At 39.2% G+C, this 21,984-nt stretch overlaps 1 protein-coding gene across 4 annotated transcripts in view; it reads left to right on the top strand.

The window, feature by feature from the left end:
- The window catches only part of TRAPPC11 (trafficking protein particle complex subunit 11), a 39,942-nt gene extending 18,271 nt beyond the window's left edge, over positions 1-21,671 (top strand). For all 4 annotated transcript variants that reach the window (XM_067722037.1, XM_067722038.1, XM_067722039.1 and 1 more), the window contains 12 exons: positions 3,137-3,292; positions 5,044-5,231; positions 5,335-5,483; positions 5,666-5,787; positions 6,308-6,427; positions 9,109-9,174; positions 9,284-9,440; positions 10,256-10,367; positions 13,961-14,052; positions 14,226-14,359; positions 16,005-16,172; positions 20,714-21,671. In XM_067722037.1, coding sequence (XP_067578138.1) covers positions 3,137-3,292; positions 5,044-5,231; positions 5,335-5,483; positions 5,666-5,787; positions 6,308-6,427; positions 9,109-9,174; positions 9,284-9,440; positions 10,256-10,367; positions 13,961-14,052; positions 14,226-14,359; positions 16,005-16,172; positions 20,714-20,758 — 1,509 coding nt within the window. In that variant the 3' untranslated portion in view covers positions 20,759-21,671. The remainder of the gene's footprint in view (positions 1-3,136; positions 3,293-5,043; positions 5,232-5,334; positions 5,484-5,665; positions 5,788-6,307; positions 6,428-9,108; positions 9,175-9,283; positions 9,441-10,255; positions 10,368-13,960; positions 14,053-14,225; positions 14,360-16,004; positions 16,173-20,713) is intronic.
- The last annotated feature ends 313 nt before the right edge of the window (positions 21,672-21,984 follow it).

Below are 21,984 nucleotides of genomic sequence, written 5' to 3'. Positions count from 1 at the left end.
CATAGACAAAAAGTTTTGTAACATGTATCTTGAATTTCAAATAAGATATATTCAGAATGAATATAATTTTCAAAACCATTTGTTTTATTCTAACATTGGTATTAGCTTTATATTATAAAACTGTTATATGTTTGATGTTAAAGCAATGAAAGTGGAATAGATGGATATAAAGTAGAAAGTAAATGTGTGTTCCTCCAATTCCATTCCTTAGGGGGCGTCACAATTAACTTCGTGAATAGTCTAGACATCTTACGTGCACGCATATATAAGCAACTTTTTTCTCCAGAATTGGGATCGTACTATATTTCCTACATTTGAACATTTTTATAGTGTGATGTAGTCAAGTGCTTGATTACATTCTGTTTCAGTTATAAGCTCACTTCTAATTTTCTGGTCACACAGAAAGTGTACTGAGCTGTAACCAGCAAGCATTTATTGAGAGTTACAATATTCTTAGCATCATGGTGAACCTGAAAAAGTTTAGCATGTATCAACCCCACTAAAATATAAGCGTTTTGGGAGCAAGGCCAGGACTGGCTCACAGATGGCCTAAATGTGTGTGTAGCCTAGAAATACTGTTATGGCAGGCATGCTGGAGAAAAGAGGAAGTTTCAAAATTGAAGATGCAATTAAGATAGGTTTAAAAAGATGAGAGGGAAAGGATGTGTTTGGCAATGAGGAAACGCTGAATGGAAACAGGAGTGAATGTTCTGTGTTTTTGGGCAAGTGAAGACAGCAGCCTCACGAGAGCAGAGGGATCATAGGTGGGGTGAGTGGGAGTCAGGCTGGGTGGCTTAGAGGAACCTGGAGAGTTAAGCAGAGTCAGTCTGGGAAGTATCAATAGAAGCCTTTTAAGATGGATTTATTCATTCATTTATTCGTTATCTATCTGTTTATTTATTGAATGGTGGTAAAGAAAGAATGTTATCGGTTTAAATAGGTTTTTTTTTGACTCATAAGAACTGAGCAATGTCCCTGTAATAGAATTGGTTAAATGAACCTGGGTCACTTGAAGATTAGTATGTTTTATTCAACTTCAAACCATTACCCAAGGATTCCAATTATTTTGAGAATTTTAAAGCAAGAGCATGAAATTTATGTTTAAGAAACTTTATTCCAGTAGCAAAATAGAGGGAAAGAAATGATATTTTAGAAACCAGAGGCTCTTTGTATGAACCCAGGTACAAAAGTATGAGGATTTGGATTAGCATGCTAGTGATGGGAATGGAGATAAAGGGATAAGAGGCATTTAAAAATAGGTAAGTTTGGATTGCTGAGTGTATACAGAGGATACAGAATGGGGATAGGATGGATAAAGGATGGGCTATTTGGTTTTTGCAGGCCCAAAACAGTTTGTTTATTTTTCCAGCTTTATTGAGATATGGCATATAAAATTATGTAAGTTTAAAGTGTACATGATGATTTGATACACATATTTTGCGAAATGATTACCAAAGTAAGGTTAGTTAACACATGCATCACCTGACATTATCACCTTTTTGTTGTTGTCTTTGTGAGAACATTTAGGATCTACTCTTTTAGCAACATGCATGTAAATAATACAGTAATTATAGTCCCCATGCCATACATTAGATCCCCAAAACTTATTTGTCTGATAACTGGAAGTTTATACCCTTTGACCGACATCTTCCCATTTCTGCCAACGCCAAGCATATGGCAATCCTCATTCTACTCTCTGTTTCTATGAGTTCCATTTCTATAAGTTGTAGATTCCACATATAAGTAAGATCATACAGTATTAGGACAGGAGCTTTGTATGTGCTGTTTCTTATGCTTGGATTGGTCTTCCTTCCTCTTTTATTTGCTTAGTTCCTCCTCATGTTTTATCCTTTTAAAAGCCTCACTTCCTCAGGGACACCTCGCCTGACCTACATGACTGATTGACCTAGCCAGGCTCACATAACCCTTCATAGTACTTGTCACAGCTGTGGTTTCACTCTTGTCATGTGATTATTTGGTAAATTGCTTGTTTTTCTTACTAGAATGTAAGCTCCAAGAGGACAGATATTTTTTTTTTCACTCACTGTGAAATATTCTAAATCTGGAATTTAGAGGGTCAAGGAAGGCACTCTCATTTTACCTTTCACATCATAGCCTACTATTGCATTTCTTTTCCTTCCTTCTTTTTCCCTTTTAGCAACACAGACCACATCTGTAATTAAACTAATAAAAATATTAAAATGAAATATAAAGCAATTTGTTTTTAAAGTTGTATTCTGAATATATGTTATTTGAAATGCAGGATGCAAATCACAAAGAAAAAAGTAGCGGGTACGAGGCTTCATAAGCCTGGAATAGAAATGAAAATTAGAAGGAAGGTATAAAACTTAACTGTATTAGAATCTTCTGTGAAGATAATTCACCTGCTGGGATAGAAGATGGCTCTTGGAAAGTTCTCAGTATTTATTGAAAGGATGAGAATGGTGATCCCTTAGATATGTATATGAAAGATGTCTCTGTTTATTCATCTGTAAGGAGTGTGCTTTTCTGGGAAGGTAGCTTGAAGTGATAGTGGAATTATCCCTGAGACAATTGTGGATATAAGCTTTTAGTTAAGGAATAGGTCAGAATTAGAAGTTTTTATGTGGGAGATATTAGCACAGAGGTGCCGAATACGTAGACATGGATAGACTTTGCAGTGAAGTAAACATAAAGAGAAAAGCAAAACCAAAAGCTAAGGACTGAAACTTTTGGAACCTCTGAATTAGGGGAACAAGAGGGAAAAAAGACCTTTGAGGGAAAAGCAGGAGAGTGAGAAACAGGAGCTATTATAGTGTCACAGAAGCCAGGTAAAAAGGAAGCTCTTTAAAAGATGATAGTAGCATCCGACGCAAAACAAAAAGTCTTTGTTTCTGTCTCCAGGAAAGGGATGGCTAAATAAATGTTTTCAGAGGTCAGCTTCTGTGTGAACCGTCTTTATCTTGTGGCAGCAGTGAGTGGTTAACTGCTACCATCTGGCATAAAAATACTTTTTCTTTTATTAATAGAAAATTCATAATGCTTCAGTATCAGTGCAGTTAACCTTAACAAGCTCCAAGTAATTCGGTGTTTAGTGTTAGCAAAACATATGACATTTGAGTTCATAAACCATGACCCTTGCTCACCTCTTTTTCAGGAATACAACCAGTTCTGTGTAATCGAAGAAGCATCCAAAGCGAGTGACGTTTTAGAAAATTTGACTCAGGGAAAGATGTGCTTAGTTCCTGGTAAAACAAGGAAGTTTTTATTTAAATTTGTGGCAAAAACTGAAGATGTGGGAAAGAAAATTGAGGTTAGTTATGAAATGTGTTTAAAAAATATTTTAAGTGATGAAATAATGTGTATGTCAGAAAAAATTATAATAAAAATAATACAGAAGTTTATTAAGTAAAAAATGAAAATCTTCCACTTGGACTTCCCAAGGGAACCCATTCATTATGGTTTTTTGGTAGGTTTCCCCTCAGTGAGAATATGTTTTTTTGTTTTTTTGTTTTTTTTTCTTGCGGTACACGGGCCTCTCACTGTTGTGGCCTCTCCCGTTGCGGAGCACAGGCTCTGGACACGCAGGCTCAGCGGCCATGGCTCACGGGCCCATCTGCTCCGCGGCATGTGGGATCTTCCCAGACCAGGGCACGAACCTGTGTCCTCTGCATCGGCAGGCGGACTCTCAACCACTGCACCACCAGGGAAGCCCAGTGAGAATATGTTATACGTAATATTCAGTAGTTGGCTTTTTTCACTTGATAGTGATATATTAGACATCATTTCCTGTTAGTACATGAGACCAACCTCATTTTTAATGGCTGCATAATCAGCTAAGGAATTTTAAACTGTATATATATATATATATATATATATATATAGTAATTATATTTAATAATTATAATGTAGTAATTATATTTTGTAAAATATGACATAATTCACAGTAAAGAGCTATATCATTTTGACCTTTAAACATTGCTGATTGCATATTTTTAAAGAAAAAATGAAGATATATACTTCAAAGGATTCATTTAATGTAGATAATTAAAATGGCTTTCAGAAATACGTGATGGAAGTCATATTTTTATTGAGCATAAACTCTGAGCCAAGCTACATGGGTTTCAATGCCAGCTTTCTGGCTCACCTGCTTGTGGCCCTGGGCCACTTGACCTCTTTGCGTCTCCATTTCTTCATCTGTAAAGTGGGGATAGTAACATTACCTACTTCTCAGTGTTTCATGAGAATTAAATCAGTTAGTTAACGTAAATCTCCTGGGATAGTGACTAGGACGAGGTGAGCACTCATGAAGTGCTGCTCTCCCATGGCTGGAACGGGAATGGTCGGCTAACGTGAACTAGAGACCATTTCCAAGACAGAAACTTAAGGCTGTACCCCTATGTTCTCATAACAATTTCTGTGAATCTGTTGATTTTATTATTTACCAATATCCAGAGTTTTTGCTTATTCATTAAAAAAAAAACTCTGCATGATTTTGGCTAAATCCCTCGTGACATGTTTTAATTTTTTACAAGGTACCTAAGGAAGCCTACCAGGTGTAAATCATAATTAATAATACTATTTTGAGTATATTTGTTAAGGGATTTAGTGGAAAGGACATTTATTCAGTTAATAAAGAATTTCATTGCTAATACTGTTGATGTCGTCGGGAAGAATACGTGTGGCCACTAGGAGTTAGCTTGTGAGTATGTTAACGGTTAGCAGAACATTCATTGATTTCACTCAGCAGCCACTACTGCAGTGTCTGCTCCTTCAGCCACCACGCCGAGCACTGGGATAGCAGCACCTCACCGTCGTGTCCGAGCTGGGGAGTCAGCTCATTATCCTTGTTTAAAGGTGAAGAGGTTGAAACTCCACACACGGCTAGCCAGTGTCACAGCTGAGAAGGGTCTGGGATTGGACTCCCACAGCAGGTGTTCCAACCTGTGTCACGTCGTGGGTCCGAGGAACGCCACAGCCCAGCAGCCCACCCTGTAATTTGTTGGGAGGGGATGGTGACGAACTGGTATGAGATGGCGTTTCTGACAGACCTCCTCCTCCTAGATCACATCCTTGGATCTGGTTCTGGGCAGCGAGGCAGGAAGATGCGTGGTCTTGAATTGGCAGGGGGGAGGAGGAGATGCCGCTTCCACCCAGGAAGCCTTACAGGCCGCCCGTTCTTTCAAAAGAAGGCCCAGACTCCCCGACAGCGAGCTTCACTGGGACAGCATAGTGATCCAGGCGAGCACCATGTGAGTCAGCCTGGTGGGCAGATGGGAGAAGGTCACCTCACTTCTTTTGAATACTTTGTTTCTTTTAAAAAATCAGTGACTTAGCTAACATTTTTTCCCAAAGGATCATTTCCAGAGTTCCAAACATTTCTGTCCATCTGCGACATGACCCTCCTGCCCTGACTAACGAAATGTACTGTTTGGTTGTGACTGTGCAATCCCACGAGAAGACCTGCATCAGAGACGTGAAGCTCACTGCTGGTTTAAAACCCGGTAAACTTGCCTTTTTAAAATTTGAGCCGTGTTGCTCCAACATAAAATAAACATCAGTGATATCAACTTCAGGAAGTTTGTTTAAAAAATGGTTATGATCTAGTGCTCTCTATGCAGTATTAATTGTCAAGATAGCGATTGAATTTCCTGTATTTTTAAAACGCCAACATTCATACTTTTAGGACAGGATGCCAATTTAACTCAGAAAACTCATGTGACTCTTCATGGAACAGAACCGTGTGATGAGTCCTACCCGGCTCTACTCACTGACATTCCTGTTGGAGACCTACATCCCGGGGAGCAGGTGAACTTGGCCAACTGTGATTGGAGAGGAAATCGGTTAGGCTGTAGTGTTAAATATGTAGTGAGTTTTAGTTTTAGAGCATTTTAACAGCATATCCCGAAACTAAAAAAGTGATTCAACTAATGCACGTTTTATTCACATTTCACATATTTAATGTGTAAAATGTCTTCAGTTTTCATACAAGGGATTTTAGAACAAACGATGCTAATGTGGAGAATTCATTGCCTGATAAAATAACTAAATAACACAAAATTTGTAGCTTAGCTAAATAACCTTTCGGTCAACTTTTATTTCCAAGCCAAACACAAAGAATTCTTGGGAAATTGAGAATGGTAATAAAAAAAAGATGGAGTAGTAATGATCCCACTCATGCTGCGACAGGAACAGCTATAAAAAGTGTTCAAGAATTTAGCCAGTTGGTACAGTAAACTCTGAAAGGTGGGAGCATTATCCTAGAATATATATCAGGAGGCAATCTCTGTAATAGTAATTAAACTAAAATACTTTTATTTTGTTGCAGCTGGAAAAAATGTTATATGTTCGCTGTGGAACAGTGGGCTCAAGAATGTTTCTTGTGTATGTTTCTTACCTGATCAATACAACTATTGAAGAAAAAGAAATTGTTTGCAAGTGTCACAAGGTATTTATTTCATAGCTACTTCGAGAAATACCATATTTGGAGTGTTTCCTATTTTGTATTATCTTAGTTAACCTGTAAAATAAACAGCATAGGTGCTTACAGTCCATTACAAGTTTTAATGAAACATCTGTTGATTTTTTTTATCATTTATGTTTATTGTAAATGATGTGATGATATGGTATTCATTGCTCAAACATTAGAAAATTGGCCTATATGGTTTTTTTGTACAGAGAACCAAAAGCTTTAAGATCTCATGCAAAAAAGTCTTGAGACTCTAAACCTATCTGCTTCTTTATAAAATCACACATTAGATAAAATCTGTAAGTTGGCTAATATGAAGAAGATCTTGTGGGAGGGAGGTCTCCCTTTGTGGAATATTTCTTCTGTTAGTAAAAAAGATTCTTTTGAACATCACTTTTTGGTGAGTGCACATTGGTGAGGAAGAAATAAGAAAGCTATCGGGTCCAACAACTCCGGGGCAGCTGCTATTAACTCCTTGATGAATTTCTTATCGGTCTTTTTTGTTTCAAGAGATTGCAGGGGGACGTGTTTTTATATAGACTTAACCACATTGTATATAATGCTTGTATCCCCTTTTATTAATGGAAAATGATGATATTTGGTATCTTCTTAGTCCTGGCAGCCTTTTCTTAGGAATGGGGTCCTCAGTCCAGCAGAGGAGAAGCCCTAGGAATTTGGGGGTTTGTAGTTTGGTCACTGCACAGGGCTGGGTCGCAGGCTGTTTTATACGTCACTGGGAAACAAAACCATCCTAAGAGAGTTCAGGAGGATTCCCCAAGTGGCAGGGAGGAAGGCATATAATACACTGTCAAAAATTTCACCAGCCTGATGTAATTAAAAGACCCTGCTGGTGAACTAGAAGATAAGGGTGCCAGTCTCAGCACTGCCTCCTAAATCCTGAACCCAGGTCAGCCAGGTAACTCCTTTCGACCTCCATCTCCTCATCTAGAAAATAAGAATGTTAAAGTTCTGTGCACATTTAAAGTCCTAAGCCTTGGATGTTGTTTCTACTTCTGATAATGAAGCTGATGGTAGACTTGGAATGTACTTTGAAATAACCGTTTGCTACCTCGGAACTATCCTGAACTCGAGCGAAACCAGTGTGCTGCTACATCTTTAAGCAGTGTTCTCAAGACATGAGATCATCGAGGTACATGCCACTTTTTTAGAGAAGAATGTATTTATTCTTCTATCAGCCAGTACATTACCAAGATGTGCTTGTAAGGGACGCTAATTCTGAGGAATAGAAATAGATATTACACAAGAAAAGAATTAATTGGTCAAATATGTTTGGAAAATACTGGGTTAAAGGGTGTTAAACCGGTATTTTTACTTCAGGACTTAGCACAGCATTTAAATTTGCTAGTGTGTATTGTGAAGCTTCGCAAAAGGCTGTAATGATTATTTTTCAAAATTATTTTACCTGGGAGGGGGAAGTGTGAGCTGGGACAAAGTGAGAGAGTGGCATGGACATATATACACTACCAAATGTAAAATAGATGGCTAGTGGGAAGCAGCCGCATAGCACAGGGAGATCAGCTCGGTGCTTGGTGACCACCTAGAGGGGTGGGATAGCTTGATAATAATTGAGAGAGGAAATAATTTGAAGCATATAATAATAATAAAAATGATGTTGGCATTTCACTGAGTGTTTTGTGTGCATTATCTCATTTAATTATCACAACAACCTTGGGAGGACTGAGACTTAAAGAGACCATATACCCTTCCCAAGGTCACATCACTGTGTCCAAGGTCTACATGGCTAGTAAGTACGTATCCAGCCAGGAATAAAGTCCAGATCCATTTGGCCTTACAGCCGGAGTCTTAACCCAACGTGGTCTTTTTTAAAGGTTTCTCACCAACAGTGTGGGTTGTTTTTTAAAAAGATGTAGTAAGCCCACTGTTCGTTCTCTGTTGGGTTTTTTTTAACATCTTTATTGGAGTGTAGTTGCTTACAATGGTGTGTTAGTTTCTGCTTTATAAGCCCACTGGTTTTTGAACAGCCCTGTGCAGAGGAGATGGAGCAGGATGGTTGAGTCCAGGCTCCAGGGTCAGATTTGGTTCAGTTTCTGCCTTTGTCACCTACTAGCTGTGTGACCACTTCATCTTAAAATGGCAGTGATACTGGTGTCTGTTTCCTTGAGTTACTGTGAGCATTTCCTAATATGTGTGCAGTGATTATAATGCTATGTCATATTACATTATTATTATTATTATTATCATTGTTTTAGTTGTCTTGAGTCAAGGTGAGGTGAAGGACTTAGACAAAAAGAAGACCCAGATTCTAGGCTTTGCACCACTAGTTTTGTGGCTTAAGGCCAATCACTTAACCTTCCTTAACTTCTGGTTCTTCTTCTGTAAAATGGTGACAGTGCCTACCCTGCCCACTGTTGGTAGATCCTGAGATAAATAATGTATGAGAAAGTACTTTGCAGTGTGAACTGTTACAAAACCACAGATAATTAGAACTATTAGTCTGCTCTCTGCATAGATTCTTACAAATACTACCTAAGGGAAAGATCCTAGCTTCTTAATTTTTAAATTGGAATTATTTATTGATCAGTAATCGATTGTGTTTTGTATGCCTTCTGTTTTTAAAACTTCATTTGTTGTTAAGATTTAGAAAAGCCATTGATTGTGCCCTTTACATTTCCTTGCAGGATGAAACTGTAACAATAGAAACCGTCTTTCCATTTGACGTTGCAGTTAAATTTGTTTCTACAAAGGTATGTTCCTGTGAAGCATACTGGAAATCATTGAGGTTGTAGAAATTAACAGAAAAGAGAAAATGGATTAACTTACTTCCTGACAGACCTTTGTCTCCATCCGTGACAGTTTGAGCACCTGGAAAGGGTTTATGCCGACATCCCCTTCCTGCTGATGACGGACCTGTTGAGTGCCTCGCCCTGGGCCCTCACCATCGTCTCCAGTGAGCTGCAGCTTGCTCCTTCCATGACACCCGTGGACCAGCTGGAGTCCCAGGTGGACAACGGTGAGAATGTGGACCATCCCCCTTAACTAGCAGGAGACAGTAGTGTGTGTGCGTGTGTAGGCTGGTGGTGTAAGAGTTAGCTTTTTGCTAAGGAAGGGAATTTGAGACGTACACTCACAAAAAGCAGGTACATTTAGAATTAAGTTAGAATTAGCATCATTTACAATTTGTTTGAGTATACCTTATTTTTTAAAAAATCAGATTCTTGATACTGTAAGAAAGTGACTGAAAAATGTAATTGAAAATAAAGTGTTTTTTCATATTTGGAGTTTTTATAGATTGTTTTTTATAATTTTTAATTGATGTTTACTGTTGTTTATAATTTGAAATGGGAAAAGATGTTTACCAAAGAAACTTTGGAAAGTACAGAAAAGCAGACGATAAGTTTTCTAAATTATCCAACTGAAAACAGTTTATAGAGGCGATATTACCTTTCTGGTTCAGGGTACTTTGGGATTTTGTATATTTCTCGAGCTGTTAGAGAGAATAAAAATTAGTTTGAATGTTAACCCAAGCAAACTTGTGCTCAACTAGGTTATAAGGGCAGATATTGTGAGGGGAAAAAATCATGATGCATTCTTAAGACCAAATATAAGTGAGCCATTTTATTTGCTCTGTTTAAGTGAGTCATTTCATTTGCTCTGTTTACCTGTCTCCTTGAAAAAGTCATTTAACATCTCTAAGCCTTAGTTTCCAAGTTTCTACAAATAATGTATAATTGATAAGGTATTCTTTTTTGTTGTATTTCTTGGATGTAAAGCTCTCTTTTTATAGATGAAATCACTACATGAGGATTATGAGTCTCTTTCTTGTAGTTGTCTTACGGACTGCAGAGAGTGCCAGTGAATGCTTTTGTCTTCGTTGCCCATCTGTTGGAAATGTTGAAGGTGGAGTAGCAACTGGGCATTATATTATCTCCTGGAAGAGGTAAAATTGTATCAGCCCTACCTTTTCTTCATTATTTGTGTTATTCTAATGCCTTTATTATGTGTCATTGTCATTTATTTATTTATTCATTTATTTATTTTTAATAAATTTATTTATTTATGTTTAGTTTTGGCTGCGTTGGGTCTTCGTTGCTGCACATGGGCTTTCTCTAGTTGCGGCAAGCAGGGGCTACTCTTCGTTGTGGTGCACGGGTTTCTCATCGCGGTGGCTTCTCTTGTTGTGGAGCACGGGCTCTAGGCACGCTGGCTTCAGTAGTTGCGGCACGTGCGGTCAGTAGTTGTGGCTCGCGGGCTCTAGAGCACAGGCTCAGTAGTTGTGGCACACGGGCTTAGTTGCTGTGAGGCATGTGGGACATTCCCAGATCAGGGCTCGAACCCGTGTCCCCTGCATTGGCAGGTGGATTCCTAACCACTGCGCCACCAGGGAAGTCCTTCTCATTGTCATTTAATAGTTGAGAGCTTCTGTCAGCCTGGAGAACAAACTAGAAGTCACATGCTGTCATTGACCTTCTGTCAAAAACACAAAGATTTAAAAGGATAAACTTTCGTTTGTGTTTGTTACAATTTGTGAACTATTACAGATGCAATTTTAGCCAAATTAATTCTGATGATAGAACCAACCATTAAAAACATTAGGAGAAACTGCCCTTATTTACAGTGAATAGGATTGTTCGCATAGAAAACCCAAGGGGATCAACAAGTTATTGGAATTATAAAGAGTCTCAGCAAGGTTGCTGGATATAACATCAACATACAAAAATCAGCTGAATTTCTATATATCAGTAATAAACGTCTAGGGAAAATATTTTTTAAATAGGTGTCATTTACATAACAACAAAATGGTAAGATACACAGGAATACATCTAGTAGAAGATGTCACCTTTATGGAGAAAATTATAAAAATTTAAAGCATTAAAGGAAGACCTAAATAAATGGGAGAGATACAAAATAATCTCTGATAGGGTTTGGATAAGATTTAATATTGTAAATTGTTCTATAGATTCAATGCAGTGTCCTTCAGGATCCCAACAGCTTGTTTTGTTTTGTTTTTGTTTTTGTGGAACTTGACACTCTTGATTCTAAAATTTGTATGGAAAGGCAAAGAGGCAGTAATAGTCGAAATATTCCAGAAGAAGTACAACTAGGCAAGGGTACTTGCTCTTCCAGATTCTAAGACTTATTGTAAGTAGTCATCACTATGGTATTGGCTCTGGGAGATGTAAATAAACCAATGGAACAGAAGAGAGAGTCTAGACATAGTTCCACAGATCCACACATGGAAATTACATTTCACAGAGGTAGCATTATAGATCAGTAGGGGAAGGAGCAACTGCTTTATAATTGGTGGTAAAGAGTTGGATATTGACTTGGGAAAAAAATGGGATATCTGCTGTACCACTGTATACTGTATATAAAAATTCCAGGTTTATTAAAGTTTAATAGTAAAAAGCAAAACTTTATTACTTTTAGTAGAAAAATAAGAGAATCATTTTATGACTTTGGCATAGGAAAGAATTTCTTTAAATAAGACCCTAAACGTACAAGCCACTAAAATGGATAAATTTGATTTCTCAAAATTGTTTCTCAGTTCATTAGAAAACAGCATGAAGAAAGTGAAAATACAAACTGGGGGAAGCTATTTGCAACATCTAAAACTGACAAAGGATTCGAATTCAGATCAAGAACTTCTTCAGATCATAAGAAAAACACAAGTCTCTTAACTGAGAGTTGAGAAAAATACTTGAGTAGGCAGTACAGTGATCAGAAGAAGCTGGATGGCCAGTAAACGTAGGGGGAGAGAAGTTCAGCCTTATAAGTTTATCTGAGATTCAGCTGTACTCCCACTACTTTGAAAAAATAAAAAGGTTAAACAGTGCAAAATTTGTCAAGAGGAGGAGTATAAATTAGAACAGTTGCTCTGGAAATATATTTGGCAGTGTAAAGCTGATGGCTATACCCTGCAGTCCTAGAAAAGATTCAAAAACATACACAAAGGGGACATGTCTGAGAATGTTCATAGCGGCACTACTTATGGTAGTTAAAAGTTAGAAAATAAATGTCCACCAACAGGAAATTGGATAAATTGTGGCACATTCGCACAGTGGAATATTATATAGCAGTGAAAATGAGGGAACCAGAGCTACACCTATCAGCCTATTAATACTAAATGAAACAAAGCAACTGCAGAATATGAACAAATTGCATATATATAGTATTAGAAAACACGTAAAACATGTTTCTTAGGGCTATACGTATAATTTGGAAAAGCATAAAGAAACACATAGGAATGATAGAAGCCAAATTCAGGCTAGTAGTTACTTCTAGAGTGGAGGTTGGGGGGATGCAAGTGGGAAGGGGTACACAGGGAGATTCAGCTATGTTCTTATGTTCTCTTAGGCCAGGAGGTAGATGCATGGTATTTCATGTGTTATTTTCTTGGCATGGCTCAATTATTTTATAAGTCTTGAGACAGTAATTAAGATAATAAAAATGAGAAAGGAAAAATAGGTAATTTTATTTTTAAAAAATTGACTTGTCTTTCTTCCCCCCCCCCTTGAATTTACCATATTGATGTTTAGTTTAATTCACATGTTTATAGGAATTAAAACAGCATTTTGAAGGTGCTGCTTAATTACTCTGCTGTGTTACTATAAAGACATGTATTTCTTGGGGCTTCCCTGGTGGTGCAGTGGTTGAGAGTCTGCCTGCCGATGCAGGGGACACGGGTTCGTGCCCTGGTCCGGGAAGATCCCACATGCCGCGGAGCGGCTGGGCCCGTGAGCCATGGCCGCTGAGCCTGCGCGTCCGGAGCCTGTGCTCCGCAACGGGAGAGGCCACAACAGTGAGAGGCCTGCGTACCGCAAAAAAAAAAAGACATGTATTTCTTAATGGTGAGAGGTTGGGTGCTTTTGCCCGTCAGTGGTTTGCACTACTGTAATAGTGTCACAGCGGTTCCACCTCTACGTACATGCTCAGCAGTCAGATAGATGCCAGCTGCCCCTGGAGTTCCCACCCGGACTGTACTACAGGGAAAAATATCTGACAGTCTCATAATGTAACTCACTTTATCTCAGGAATATTGGAATGCCACTGTGTCTACTGATAGTAAAATGTTTTTAGTCTTCAGTTTCTCCTGTGTGCCCACAGTGCAGTTCAGCAGGGCATGTCCAGTGGTCTGGTGCTCGTCTGGAGATGGTCCTTGGTGTGAGAAGGTGTTTGTGTCATAATGTAAAGCACCGCACTGCTGCTGACATTGAGAACACTTTGCTGCCAAAACACTGTGTTACGTGGTGTGCTCGTGGTGCAGTTGACTTACATTCTGACGCAACTCCTTACTTCATCACTGGGACCAAACAGCAGCCTTGAGTTACAACATTTGTTAATCGGAAATCCTCAAAACAAAAATGGGATTGTAAAAGCTCTTCACAAAACTCCTTCCATTAATAAACTTTTAGAAAAGGGATAATTTATATTTCCTTCGTAATTAGTTGGTGAATATACGTGTTCCCTGGTTTTGATTTATTAACTTCTCACATGAAACGTGGATTTAAAAGGTACCTTTTTCTGCTGTAGGACTTCAGCCATGGCCGACATCCCTGTCATCAGCACTGTCATCACTCTGCCACACGTGATTGTAGAAAATATCCCTCTCCATGTGAACGCAGGTAACGGCACTCACATTTTATTTGATCAAAAAAATCCAGTAAGAATATTTATTTTATCGAGAGGCCCACGTACCGCAAAAAAAAAAAAAAAAAAAAAAAAAAGAACCCATAAATGGTGAGCTTTTTTTTTTTTTTTTTTTAAACCAAGAGTAATGTGTCATCTTTCTCTGCAGATCTGCCATCATTCGGGCGTGTTAGAGAGTCGTTACCAGTCAAGTATCACCTCCAGAATAAGACTGACTTAGTTCAAGATGTGGAGATTTCTGTGGAGCCCAGTGACGCCTTCATGTTCTCAGGTCTTAAACAGGTACAGGTCATATCTCTTTGGGTTGTTTATGAAGACACAAAAGTATGGCCAGGAAGTGGAAAGCTGTACATTTTGTGTACAAATGAATTGATAAGGCTGACTGTGGTCCCTGTTGTTTTGATAGTGGGGAATCTTCAGTCACTTTTGAAGGTTAATTACAGCTGGCTATAGAACTGAGTTAAATGGGCAACCCTTTTTGCTTTGAGATCACACATATAGGTTCTTTCTCCGTATAAAACAGGAGTTCACAAATTCTTGGACTACAACAGAATTCCTGAAAATTTAAAAATATCCCTTTTATCACTAATGAGTTTGTGTGTGTGTGTGTCTTTTAATTTGAGGCCTTGAGGCATGACCACACAGATCAAAGCTTAATTCCCTTCTGAACTATCAGTACAGTTTTTAAGAGATTTTGATCTTGCATAGAATTTACTTACCTTTGTTTCGTGTAGGCACAATTTTGTATCTATACATAAAAATAAGTGATTAAGATGTTTTGATTCATCTATTCAAATCAGGGATAGAAAAGTTCATCAGATTTTTGAGTGGGACGTACACTCTCAGGCAAAACCATGTTGCAGTGAGAATACTGTCCTCCTCTTCAAAGTGGCCACAGAGGGGAGCTCCCTGGTGGCCTAGTGGTTAGGATTCTGGGCTTTCTGCCAGGGCCTGGGCTCAATCCCTGGTCAGGGAACTGAGGTCCTGCAAGCTGTGCAGTGTGGCCAAAACAAAAACAAAAACAAAAACAAAACAAAAAAGAGTGGCAACAGGGACACACCTCAGTGGTCAGTAAGATAAGGATGTAATTAGAGCACAAACTTGTCTTAACACCTCGTAGCATCCGCCCTGACTCACCAGCCATGCCATGGCTGGGCATGTCCTTAGTGCTGTGTTTGCAGTTAAATGAAAGTAGAATTACACATGAAGTATACTGTAAATCTGTACAGTAATTTAAATTTATAGTGTATACCAAATATAATATTAGCTGTAATATGTTGGTTACACACACATGTATTATCTCTGACGCAACACGCACCTATATGTACTCATTTGCAAATGAGTAAGCTTTTCTTGATTGTTTTGATCTCTTTCACATATTGACTTAAAAATAATTAGATAATGTAAGATACCAAAAACCTTACCTGTTGGTGTTCTTTCCTAAAGTACAAACATCTTTTCTTCCCCTGAAGTTACTTACCTTACCTCAAAGGTAGAGTCCCTAACACAAAACACAGGAAACAATGTTTGTCTCATGTTGACATAATGTTTACAAAGATGCTTTTCCGCACGTTATCCCATAGCGCCCTGTGCCGTGCCTATAAAGCCTGCCTGGTCTAAGGCACAGGAAATACTGATCCACCCTGTGGTCCCATTGTTAAGCAGGTACAGGTTGCCTTTTAGATGTTGGTAGAAACTGAGAAATCATGCACATGTTTTTGTTACGTTTGTTAACTGCATGATCCTGACCTCATTAATTCGCTGTATATTTTGGTATCTGTCTGGAAGAAGGGATAGGAGAGCGTGTGAATATTTCACCAGAAAGATTTAGGTGTCCTATCATTTGCTAGTAATGTATGGGTAACGTCGTATAGATATATTTGATATCTATATTTGATCATCTTTCTCTATAACTTTTGTGATTTAGATTCGATTACGTATCCTCCCTGGCACCGAACAGGAAATGTTATATAATTTCTACCCTCTGATGGCCGGGTATCAGCAGCTACCGTCTCTCAACATCAACTTGCTCAGGTTCCCCAACTTCACAAATCAACTGCTCAGGCGTTTTATACCCACCAGGATTTTTGTAAAGGTGAGGCTTAGACATTTTCTGCTTTTTAAATTCACTGTCTTGAAAACAAACAAAAGAAGATGTCTTTTCATGTAAACTTCACTAAGTATTTGGAGACTAGCAGGATAGGACTTTGACTGTTACTGTATAAATTTGGCAATATTGCTATTCATTTCTGTAAAGTTATTATTTTATAGATTTTTTTTAGATTTCTATTTTATAGATATTTCTAGATGTAATTTCAAAGATTTTTATTCCCTTGGGTAAAGGTTTATCTTTCTGGCATCCTTAAACATGGTTTTTCTTTGGCGTTTAGTAACGTGTATTTCTATTTTTGTTTTTCTTTTTTAAATTTCTTTAATTTTTTGTTTACTTTTTAAAAGTATGTTTTAAAATTGTAGTTAATTTGTAACTATTTTTTAATCAAAATGGATTAACTTTCTGAATACAGTCCCTGAACTTTTCTGATTCTAACTATGTAATACTACTGGATTTGGGTCTTTTCTGAAAACGATCACCAGTCAGAAACTATACTCTGGTTTAATATTTTGATTTTTTAACAGTGATACGATTTCCAGGTTCCTTCAGTAAAGGACCCTGTAGGATTGTCATCGCTTTGCCTCGGGTTAAGCCACTCTTGATGCCTAAATTAAGGCTGTTTCTCCAGATAGTTCTGGTTTCCCTTGGTAACCAGAGATACATGAACATATATGAATCCTGTGTGTTCTCTTTTTTTATTGTTGTTGTTGTGTTTTTTTTAAAATAATTGATAGAGGATCACACTGTTTTTTGTTTTGTTTTGTTTTGTTTTTTTATTTTTGGCTGCACTGGGTCTTCGCCGCTGTGTGCGGGCTTTCTCTAGTTGTGGCCAGTGGGGGCTACTCTTTGTTGCAGTGCGCGGGCTTCTCATTGCGGTGGCTTCTCTTGTTGTGGAGCACGGGCTCTAGGAGTGTGGGCTTCAGTAGTGTGGCATGCGGGCTCAGTAGTTGTGGCTCGCTGGCTCTAGAGCGCAGACTCAGTAGTTGTGGCTCGCTGGCTCTAGAGCGCAGGCTCAGTAGCTGTGGCGCACGGGCTTAGTTGCTCCGCGCACGTGGGATCTTCCCAGACCAGGGCTCGAACCCGTATCCCCTGCATTGGCAGGTGGGTTCTTAACCACTGTGCCACCAGGGAAGTCCCTTGTATGTTCTCTTTTTAAGTTTATACCCCCTTTTTGGATGACAAGTTACAATTTCCGTTTTTGTATCTGTCAGGCTTTGGGGAAGCCTTGTTTATATAATCTGGGATTTGGTAAATTGTAAGTTAGCCTGTGTTCATGTATGTGTCATAATCATCCCACCTGTTACCTTTCTAGACTTACACAGTTTTGTTGTGTTTTTCTTTTGCATCTGCAAAACAAATCATTTTTATTAACCCTCTAAGCTTCTATTCTATACCAAACTTTTATTTTTTTATTTTTATATTTTTAACATCTGTATTGGAGTATAATTATTTTACAATGGTGTGTTAGTTTCTGCTTTACAACAAAGTGAATCAGCTATACATATACATATATCCACATATCCCCTCCCTCTTGTGTCTCCCTCCCACCCTCCCTATCCCACCCCTCTAGGTGGTCACAAAGCACCGAGCTGAGCTCCCTGTGCTATGTGGCTGCTTCCCACTAGCTATCTGTTTTACATTTGGTAGTGTATATATGTCCATGCCACTCTCTCACTTCGTCCCAGCTTACCCTTCCCCCTCCCCGTGTCCTCAAGTCCATTCTCTACGTCTGCGTCTTTATTCCTGTCCTGCCCCTAGGTTCTTCAGAACCTTTTTTTTTTTAGATTCCATATATATGTGTTAGCATACGGTATTTGTTTTTCTCTTTCTGACTTACTTCACTCTGTATGACAGACTCTAGGTCCATCCACCTCACTACAAATAACTCAATTTCGTTTCTGTTTATGGCTGAGTAATATTCCATTGTATATATGTGCCACATCTTTATGCATTCATCTGTCGATGGACACTTAGGTTGCTTCCATGTCCTGGCTATTGTAAACAGAGCTGCAATGAACATTGTGGCACATGACTCTTTTTGAATGATGGTTTTCACAGGGTATATGCCCAGTAGTGGGATTGCTGGATCGTATGGTAGCTCTATTTTTAGTTTTTTAAGGAACCTCCATACTGTTCTCCATAGTGGCTGTATCAATTTACATTCCCACCAAGAGTGCAAAAGGGTTCCCTTTTATACCATACTTTTAAATTATCATTTTTTAAATCTCATAATTTTGGATCTCCTGTGTTTAAACAGTGGCCTTTTTGTTTTTTTAAGACTTTATTTTTTTTAGAGCAGTTTCAGGTTCACAGCAAAATTGAGAGGGAGGTACAGAGATTTCCCATATACCGCCCGCCTGCACACAGCACTGGCTTTTTTTAACATTTCCACCTCATCACACTCTAAAGCCATTTCCCTTGCTGTTCCTCACTGTCATGTCTGAGGTTACCCTGCAGGGGAGAAGTCATGACTGGGTTGGAGAGTGGCGGTGGGATGGGTGGTCTCTGATGTCCTTTTAGCTGTTTGACCCTCCGAAGTTTGCTCTTCCTAATAAACTCAGAAGTATGGCTTTCATCAGCCTGAAAGTATGTATCGATGTACAGACCTGATCGTATTCTAGCCGAACAAACAGAGCTTGTTTGAGATGAGAGAGTTGGTCATGTTGAGGAACCAGCATTTTGTTCCCATCAATTAATCTCTTTCATTCCTTTCCCTGAAGTGCTCAGAACACCCAAACTAATCCCAGATAAATCTAGTTCCGTCTTCTGATTTTCTTTCACAGTAAACCTCTTCTGGGTGGTGGTGTTTTAAGTCCATAAGGAAAGGTTCCAGAAAAGTAAACATTCATAAGTTTTAACCTAATCAGCACACCCTTTTCTAACTGCCATGATCTCTTCTCTAAATTTAAGAACCATCTTCTAGTAACTTGACTGCTGCTAAAATCATTGACTGCATTATTCAGAGCCAGCTCCTTTATCATCTGGGAAAACTCAATAATTAAAATTGTTTTACCTGTCACACTAAGGGCAGTGAATGAGGACTACCCTTTTTCCACTTCATGAACAATCACTGACTAAAATTTTACATCCCGTCATACCTTTATTAACCTTTAGACCTGTGCTATTCCAGTATGGTAGCCACGAGCACATGTGCCTATTGAGATTCAAATTAATTAAAACTTAATTTAAAGCTTAGTTACCAGTTGCACTAGCCGTGTCGCAAGCGCTCAGTAGGCGTGCAGCTAGCAGCACTGATGTGGAGCATTTCCTCTTCACAGAGAGTCTTGTTGGACAGTGCCGCCTAGAGCAAGCTTGGATCCATATTTTTCTTCCTTCGCAAAATAGATTTGTTTTCTTATTGCATGATAAGAAAACAGATTCATTGTTCTCTGTCCCTGTTTGTAAAGCTGTGTTTGTTAAGGATTTGACCTGGTGGAGCCATTTATTCTGTTTCTAAAGCTAAACGTCCTCCATGAGTCCTACAAATTACATGAAGTGTGAAAGACCAGCGACCTGTTCTTTCGTTCATCCCATTCAGATGCCTGTTGACTCACACACACACGCACACATGCATACATACATACATACGTACATAAAGCTGCCCAGCAACAGATCAGAGCGGGGGCGCCCCCTTCGCTGCTCCAGGGAACCCACAGGAATCAGCTGCTTGAAACACAGCAGTGGGCTGTGGTGCTGAGGTTGCAGTGCTAATCTAGTTCATGTCCCAGACACCGTCTCATGCTTTTCCCACAGAGGTCTGCTAACGTACAGCAGTAAAGTAGTCACTTGCAAGAATTTCATTCTTTTAGCTACTCGATGACTCTCTGGGGTGTTGCTGACCTGTCAGAAATTTTACACCTAAAAACAGTCATGATACCTTTTAATCACTCTCAGTTTTTCTTCTTCTGATGTGATGTTTTAAATTTTTTCAATCACTGAACTTCGAGAAAGGGAAATTTTGTTTTTATCTGCTGCTTCAATCCTTGCAATCTTTGTTGTTAATACCCTAGAGTTCATTGTGAATCACTTTTTCTCAAACAGGAGACTGGGAAACCTTGAATCCCAAAGAGCTTGCTGTCAGCTCAGGTTTGTGGCCGGCTTAAAGCTCGGGACACAGGCCGAGCAAGGGAGAGAGGATAGAGCGTTACCGCTTGAGCAGGAATGGTGGCCAGGTTCCCTTTCAGGCGCGGTGCATTGATAGATTGGTGGTAGCTGCCAGAACACCGGGTTAAGAGAAAAGTAGTGACAAGGTAGATTCCGCGGGTGGGTGTGATCGGCTGGTGATGTCTGCCACTGGGCACAGAGGGAGTGTGGCAGCACGGAGGCTGTGCCATCACCATCCCCGGCTCACGTGAAGAAAGAGGGTGGGGGGAAAGGAGGAAAGCAACACATTTTGTTTGGGTACTTGCACACGTCTATTCTGTTTTCGTGAAACAGTTCCAAGAACTTCAAAATCTCTTCAATTAATAGCGCTACTGTTGCCATTATCATTTTGTAAACCCGTTTTGTTTTCCACTCGGCAGCCCCAGGGCAGACTCATGGACGATGCCTCCATTGCTGCCGCGTGATGTTCAGGACGGGCCTCGGCTGTTCTTACGGAGATGCCGGACAGAAACGTATGCGTTTTCCATGGTGAACTGTAGCTTGATCGTGGTGCAAGTTAATCTTTGCTGTTTGTTAATGGATGTTATAGCAACTCTTCAGAGGAACTCATGCTTAAAATATTAGGAAAATCTATCCTCTCTTACAGTTTTCACTAATAAATATTTGAAATCTGTCAGTGTGACGTGAAAGGATGTCAGTCCTTTGTTACTGTTGAAAGTCATTTTATGGGTAGTAACGTCTTTTCAAAGTAAGGGATTTGCACATGCAGTGGCCGAGGAAAGATAAGCATCTGAAATATGACTGGACAAGGGGAACACGCGCCAGTGTCTGCCCCAGGAAAGTTCTGAATCCCTGAGTGTCTCTTTCAGAGTTGGCTAAACCACAGGTAAATCCATCCTCGTGAATCTAGTCTGTGCTCAGGATACATCCACAGGAACCGGAAAGCAGGCACGTGACTGATTAGAACTTCCAGAAAGTTTTAATCAGAGCAATTTAAGATGTCTAAAAAATATCTTTGCTTACCATCAAAATGTGTCAAATAGGTTCAGCTTGCAGCCGAAAGGCGGATCATTTATGAAGCAGGTTTGTATTTATAAGTATGTTAACAAGATTCTGATTCTAAGCATAATTCCCTAAACTAAAAGTTTTTGAGAAAGGTGCAAGGTCTAAATAAGAGATTTTAGTTATGTTGTGCGATTTGAAAAGAACTATTTAAAACTTCTGAAAATTCATGTAAATAAATCATATTGTGAAAATCCTCTTTGTTAAAATATCTTAATTTAAAACTACCCCATTTCCCAGAGATTTTTATTGTTTAAAAGTGTAGGAGTTTCAAAAAGGAGAAGAATAATGTGAATAAATGTGTTCTCTTTCAGACATGCTTGTCTGTATCTTTTATTTCTTTTGCGCTTGTTTGATTTCAGCTTCGAGGAGCAGCTTTTACTAAGAACACGGTTGCAGAGGGATGGTGGGGCGCGTAGGACTGGAAATAGAGCCGCCTTCTAGAGCCGGCGCGGCGCATCTGTGGGGACACTGGGGCGGTGACGGGCTGGGAGGACGTGAATTCCCTGTTATCACAGCTTTACAGGTGGAGGCCACAGGAGTTTGTCGGATTGTCTAGGGCCAAATCCCAGCCCCGGTGACTGTTCATGTTGCCCTTTGTTTGTCTCTGTTCTTACCTGTAAGATGT

This window comes from Pseudorca crassidens, chromosome 21 (assembly GCF_039906515.1).
Source record: "Pseudorca crassidens isolate mPseCra1 chromosome 21, mPseCra1.hap1, whole genome shotgun sequence".
Classification (NCBI taxonomy): domain Eukaryota; kingdom Metazoa; phylum Chordata; class Mammalia; order Artiodactyla; family Delphinidae; genus Pseudorca; species Pseudorca crassidens.
The sequence above is the reverse complement of the archived record's forward strand: the minus strand, read 5'-3'. Positions and strand labels throughout refer to the sequence as shown.